This window comes from Austrofundulus limnaeus, unplaced genomic scaffold (assembly GCF_001266775.1).
Source record: "Austrofundulus limnaeus strain Quisiro unplaced genomic scaffold, Austrofundulus_limnaeus-1.0 Scaffold403, whole genome shotgun sequence".
Taxonomy (NCBI): Eukaryota; Metazoa; Chordata; class Actinopteri; order Cyprinodontiformes; family Rivulidae; genus Austrofundulus; species Austrofundulus limnaeus.
Genome location: NW_013952805.1, coordinates 95,762 through 102,300, shown reverse-complemented (window position 1 = coordinate 102,300; position 6,539 = coordinate 95,762). Strand labels below are relative to the sequence as shown.

The window sequence follows — 6,539 nt, the reverse complement described above, 5'->3', positions numbered from 1 at the left end:
TTGAGAAAATTAAATTAAATTAAATTAAAATCTTGAACCTTGAAACGTTTTGCATCCGCAGGTTCATCCTCTGCCCATTCATTCTGGTTGTCGTCCATGAGGGAAATGTCTGAGGTGTTTTTCAGTGGCCTGTGGAAAAAAAATAAATTTCAGTAAAAATCTGTTTTCATCTCATCACAGCTGCTCATTATGAATCCTGCAGCGACAACAAAACCARTTATTAAAATTTTACCCTTCACCTCCACCCTGTGAAGTTAATTACTGTCCATCTAAACCTGTTATTATCACTAATAATCCAAATAAAACCTCCCTTATCCAAATTTTYATTTCTCAACAGTTACAACCATTTCACTCTTAAGAACCAGCTCTTAGTCAGYGCTGCAGAGAAACAGGTTCTTGTAGACAAAAAAACCTTAAAGACAAATAAACAAACTTACTTTAATCCCACTGAATCCTCCCCGACGGGCTCACGTCGCTTCTTCTTGTTGGTCTCTGTGGTCTTGAAGCCCTCAGGAAGCCAGAGGCGTCCATGCTCGTGGCGCCGCTTTCGGGCGGCCACCATCCCCACTCCGAGGAAGAACAGTATCCCAACGCTGCCCAAGACCAAATAGATTGGGTAGAGTCCATCAGGAGGCTGGAGTTCCACGCCGCCTGTTAGGAGAGGGKACGACATGGTCACAACGGGCTGAGGGGCGAAAGACCAGGACATCCAGGATCTGCTTGGGGGTTTTTCAAGAAGAGCGTGTCCGGCTCTTCTTCGCCCCGCGGTTCCCCAACTCAAAAAATCCACCGCAGGCATCAGCCGGTGCCTGAAACTCACTGACGAGCCTCTCCGCTTGTCAGGCTAGCTTCTTCTATCCATTCGGTAATAATCAGAATTGCTAAACACTTTTCATCAAAAAAAAAAAGAAAAAAAAGGGGATGGGGCAAAAAAAACGAACATCAYCACCTCCTCTCTCCCTTTTCAACTCGGGGTACCAAGAGACAACTTTACCATTTCTTCTTTAAGAGAAAAAAAGGAGGGGGATTAATGAACTTCAAATTACTGCACGCGCTTTAAGCTGTAAAGACGAAGGATTTATTAGGATTTTCAAGATAACAAAGACTCCCAACTTCTAGCACACTCCCGATCAATTTTTTCTCTTCTCCTTTTTTTTTCCACTAACGATTTTGAAATGATAAACTCCCCCAACCTAAACCCTCAGAGATACATTAAGTCCTGGTATTACATTCAGCGAGGTGAAGGTTGCAGCAGCCCCTCGCACTGTGGGATAAGGAATGTGTGCGTGCAAGCGTGCAAGGGCGTTATCACCAGACGTATATTATGTGTACATGTTTGAGAAAGAGGGGAGAAGCCCGTATGATGTGGGGGGTGGGGGGCTAGATGCGTTGATTTGCAGCAATTAACTATTTTGGAGCCTGAAGCCATCGGATTTGCACACAGAGGAAGAGATTGATTGTTTCGGCCATGAGATTCACAACTGCATTTGTTCACTGCTGCATAACAAATTCACAATCAAACAGTCCTGGGGCGGGGGTCCAACCGGAGGCCGTTATGAGTACATGCTTGAGTGGAATTGTAAAGGAACACGGGCGTTTTTAGGTGCATACATTTGGACCATTTAACTGTGGAAGTGGGTTTGACTGACATTAGACCCCTCTTGGCTCTTAGCTGTTTTAGTTTTATTTTTATTTTATCACTTGAGCACAATAAGTACAAGAAAATTATATTTTATGCTCTTTTCATCAGCCGTCTGACCATCATCCTACATGAAAAAAGTTTTTTTTATTCAAGCTACCAAGTTCTGATCTGAAGTAAATGACACTCAAACAGAAGAGTGAGATCTAATTATAGAAGGGAATTATTATTATTATTATTATTATTATTAAAAAGAATATTATCTTATACAAACTGTATTGTTTTTACAATATACAGTTTAACAGACTTGACTTTTAACCTCTTAAGCCCCAAGGGGTTTTCTTCAAGTTTTTTCTCAAAATACCATGCCGAAATGTAATTGAGTGTTACTCAAAATAAAGCTAACACTTGGGAGATTTCATCAGAAGTGTAAGTAATAAAACAGCTGCTGTGGTTTTAGCGATATTGGAGGTGGAACATAATTTTTTATTTATTTTTTAACTCTCAGCTGAATAATTTTTGCATTAGACAGTTTATAACCTATTTAAAACCATAATGAATCAGTCAAAACTCTTGGAAACCATAAATCCACTTGTGGACATTACCTGTGCACAGATTCATGCTGCTAAAATTAACTGGAGCAAAGTTACAGAGGTTTTAGTAAAGAAATWTGTTTGTGTTTTGTCATTCTGCACAGGACAGACCATGATGGTACCATTAATAAATGTTAAGAAATCTTAAGTTTTTAATTGCAAAAGTTATTTATTTTTTCTTACCTGCCTTAAAAGACTTGTTATTGAATGTTTGTTCTTTTGAAAATTTATCCAAACATTTATTTGTCACCATACTGTCTACGTATATTATATAAAATAATGAGAAATTATATTTGACTTCAGTTGGACCATATTCACTCAAAATCAAGCGGAAAAAAAACTTTCAACACACTTTACAACATATTTAGGTATTTACTTTGACTCGCTTTAAAAAAATGTAAAAAAAATTATTTACAGATTTGCAATGACGCCATTTTGTACAGTTTGTTCACTTTCTGATTCAACTGCTTGATGTTTGAACTGTGTTTGTTGAATGTAAAAAGAGTTTCCATGAGCTTTTAGCCAAGATTCTTAGGTTTCTATTGATACAAACATGTCCAAGTTCACTTGCTCCTGGGTTGTATTTGTTAAAAAATGGCCTCAAACATGTTTAATGAACTATCAGAAACTTGTTCAGTCTGACTTTACTTTCAACTATCGATTTAAATCTTAGTGAACATTTGTGCTTTTTTTAATTAAAACGCCCTCTCAGCATTTTAACACTGAAAGCAAAGAATATGTAAATACTAACTCTCTGCTCTTTTATAATAATGTTGGGAAAATGGTTGGCCAAAAATGTCTCACAACATATGCTGATTCTAAGTCAACTTCTGCAGGGAATACTCACTATAAACAGCTTCGATGGTGAACGGAACATCCAGTTTGCCGCTGGACTCCAAAGCCCCGAGGAAAGCGGCAGCATCATCGGTGCTCTGGAAACACTCGCTGGACTGCTGGACGCACTGACGGTTGTCCATCTCCAGGTGGACAATGGAGCTGTACAGAGAAAAAAAAACATACACATTTAAGTTTTATTAATATTTTAATCTTTATTCTACAAAGCTAGTTGTGGAAAAAGCCAAAACAGACCAAATATAAACTCAGAGAAAAAAAAAAAGAGAACTGTGAACTATTTCAACTTTCTCACCCTTTGATCTGCAGATGATCGAGCTCCCTCCTTTTCCTCCTGCTGCCGTCAGCCCCGTCATACAGACTCCTCTTCACCACGTTCAGCACCTTGCCAGGAATATCGGACCACGAGTCCACAGAGCGCTTGACATTGTACTTCTTCAGCTCGTGTTCGTTCCCGTAATACGGGTAGACCATCATTTCCCCCTTCGCATCCTGCCTGAAGATCATGTTGGTTCTGAGGACGCGGCTCAGCTCACGCAGGAACCCGAAGGAGTTGTTGAGGAGCTGCTCGGGGGTGATGTGGACCACCAGGACCAACTGGCCCACGGCTAGTTTCTCAGGCATGTTGTTGGCGCAGTCCAAGCCGTCCCACTCGCACTCTGCATTGTTGCAGCCCTGGTCGCAGTGGCCGTCCGCGTAATGGTCCTTGCAGTACTGGTCATACAGAGGGCTGAGTGGAAAGGAGCAGAAATCATTTTTTTTTTAATTATACATTAACTTTGTTTTGTTTTATAGATTATATTTTTTAAAGAAGTAGGAAAAAACTATGTGCCATGAAGAACGATAGTCAGAACTTTAAAAACTGTTTATTCCTGCTGGAACATTCAAAACTAAACTAATTTCACAAATCCTAAAGCTCTACTWATAAAAAAGTGTCTGTGACATGCATTTTCTTCAAATACAAAATGTCAAAGAAAACATCTTTATATTTAAGAAAATTAGAACTATATACATGATTTTACCCATTTTGTCCTTTAACTGGTATATTTTCTTTTGAAATTGACTCAGTCAAGGTGAAACAGGAAGTGACATCAAAGGGGAACTCTTTAACAAAGAAAACTCTCTGGTCTTTGTTCATTGAAACAATATTATTTGAACTCTAACTATTCTTCATCTCTCCCTGATAGTGACTCAAAATGATCTTAAGAAACATCAGATTCTTCTCTACAGTCTGTGTTGCTGGCTGTTGTAGCACTGCTCTGTTCACATTCAGACATTCCSCTTTGACATGACTTCCTGTTAGTTTACAGGCAAAAATCTCAACAACTGTTCAGCTTTGCGACATGAAATTTCTTTTGCAATATTTTGTCAATGACATCTTTTCAAAAATGCATTCGTATGTATTATAAAAATTTGACGTCACAGGCACTTTAATATTCCAAAGTTCACGTCTTTGAGACTTATCTACTTAAAGCTCAATAATATTGATCGACTACCACGTATTTAATTGAATGTTTCATTTAGACAAAGAAAAAAAAAGCTGCTTACTTGCACTGTCCTTCCAGGTTCTGGCAGTCAAACCCATCGTAGAGGCATCCGGCACTGTTGCACTGTGAATCGCACTTTCCGTCGTTAAAGTACCTCCAGCACTGCAGCGCCGACGAGCAGTTCTTCCACGGGTCTTCGAAGTTKAGTGAGCAGTCGCCGTTGTCCCAGCCGCACGCGTGGTTGTTACAGAGCACGTCGCAGTACTTGTTGTGCTTGTGCTTCTCGCACTGCGGGATCTCGCAGGCGACCTCCACGTCCGTCGGCGGCGGGATGGTTTGGCCGAAGCCTCCGCGGAAACTGTAATCCAGGATGTGGCAGCGGAGGCCGTTGAAGTTGGTGGGGCAGATGCAGTGGTAGAACGGCGCCTCCGAGGTGTACTCGCACGTGCCGCCGTTGTAACAGGGGTTGGAGTTGCATGGGCTGTTGGCGGGAAACTGGCACTCGGGCCCGGTGAACGACGGCAGACACACGCACTTTGGACTGTTGTGGCCAGAGATGCAAGTGCCTCCATTGCGACAGTGAAGGCTGCCGCAGGCATGAGAGTCATATTCACAGGTGGATCCGGTAAAACCCTTTAGAGAAAAATATATGAATAAGTATTCTGCTTTTATTTTGGTAACGATGATGCATATCTTAAAATAAAAGATACTCATTGCAAAAAAAAAAAGATATCCTGAACTATGTGCAGTTTAAAGGAGTTTAACTCGAGTATTTTTCCAGATACAGTTCTGAAATATGGGTCCACACTTGACCTAATGAAACTCAACATGTGTGTCACATATTTCCCTGCGATATGGCTGATATTATTGTGTACTCACAGGAGGGCATTTGCAAATGAAGCCATGCGGCGTGTTACTGGCCACAGAACAAGTTCCTCCATTACGGCAAGGTTTACTCTTACAGCCGTCAAACACCGTGTCACAGCGCTGACCTGTAGAAAAAACACAAACAAGTTTTATATTACATCATAGCAAATAATATGTATGGTAAAAACAATGGTAAATGGTAAAATATATTTTCTATATATTATCTAAAGTTTTCTTTTGTTGAATATGCAAATGATACCTTGTTTCTCACTCATTACATAATAACATACATCTCACAATATCAAATAAAAATTTAAGGAAAAACAATAATTATAGAACATCATAACCAAGGAAAATAGCTGCCATTATCAAAAATGAGTGAGTAGAAGCATAGCTTATTGTCCCTTACCTCTTTGTTCAGCTAAACATAATTATACATACCCATATGAACACATAAATACATACAATACGCTTTTATATACATACATAAACATACCCACATATTTGTGCACACATACCTACATACAAGCTGATATATATGTATACCTCTACAAATACACAGTTTCCCTATCATCACAGTCTCAATTTGTCCATTATATGTTTCTAACAACACATTTTTATACATATTTTAAATGTATTTTATTTATTTTTAATGATTTTAGTTTCACAGAATACTTTAAACTTCACTGTACCTGTGTATCCGGTGCGACACTCGCAGCGATAATTGTTTGTGAGCTGGATGCAGCTGTGCGTGCCCCGTGGGTCGCAGGGGTTGGAGAGACACTCGTTGACGTCCCCCTCGCAGCGCTCCCCCACGTACCCTGCAGGGCAGAGGCAGTGGTAGCCTCCCACTCCGTCCACACACTTGCCTTTGTTGAAACACTTGGGCTCTTTGGTGACGGAGTCAATGAACGGGTTGCAGTCGTCAAAGTTGATTTCACAGTGCACACCTGACCAATGAGTAAAAATGTATTTTAAGTGGCTTCATCTGTTTACCTTCTTAATGATATCCCCCTAAATACATAGAAGAATGTTGATACTTGTAAATGAAAAAAATATATATATAAATATACATACACACTATATATATATATATATATA

General features: G+C 39.8%; 1 protein-coding gene across 1 annotated transcript in view; it reads right to left on the bottom strand.

The window, feature by feature from the left end:
* Positions 1-6,539, bottom strand: part of notch1b (notch receptor 1b) — a gene marked incomplete at its 5' end in the record, with an annotated part of 48,196 nt that overhangs the window by 6,178 nt on the left and 35,479 nt on the right. Inside the window, 7 exon segments of the mRNA XM_014024005.1 lie at positions 39-129; positions 438-651; positions 3,080-3,228; positions 3,380-3,814; positions 4,633-5,204; positions 5,451-5,563; positions 6,131-6,388. Of these exon segments, the coding sequence (XP_013879459.1) occupies positions 39-129; positions 438-651; positions 3,080-3,228; positions 3,380-3,814; positions 4,633-5,204; positions 5,451-5,563; positions 6,131-6,388 (1,832 nt within the window).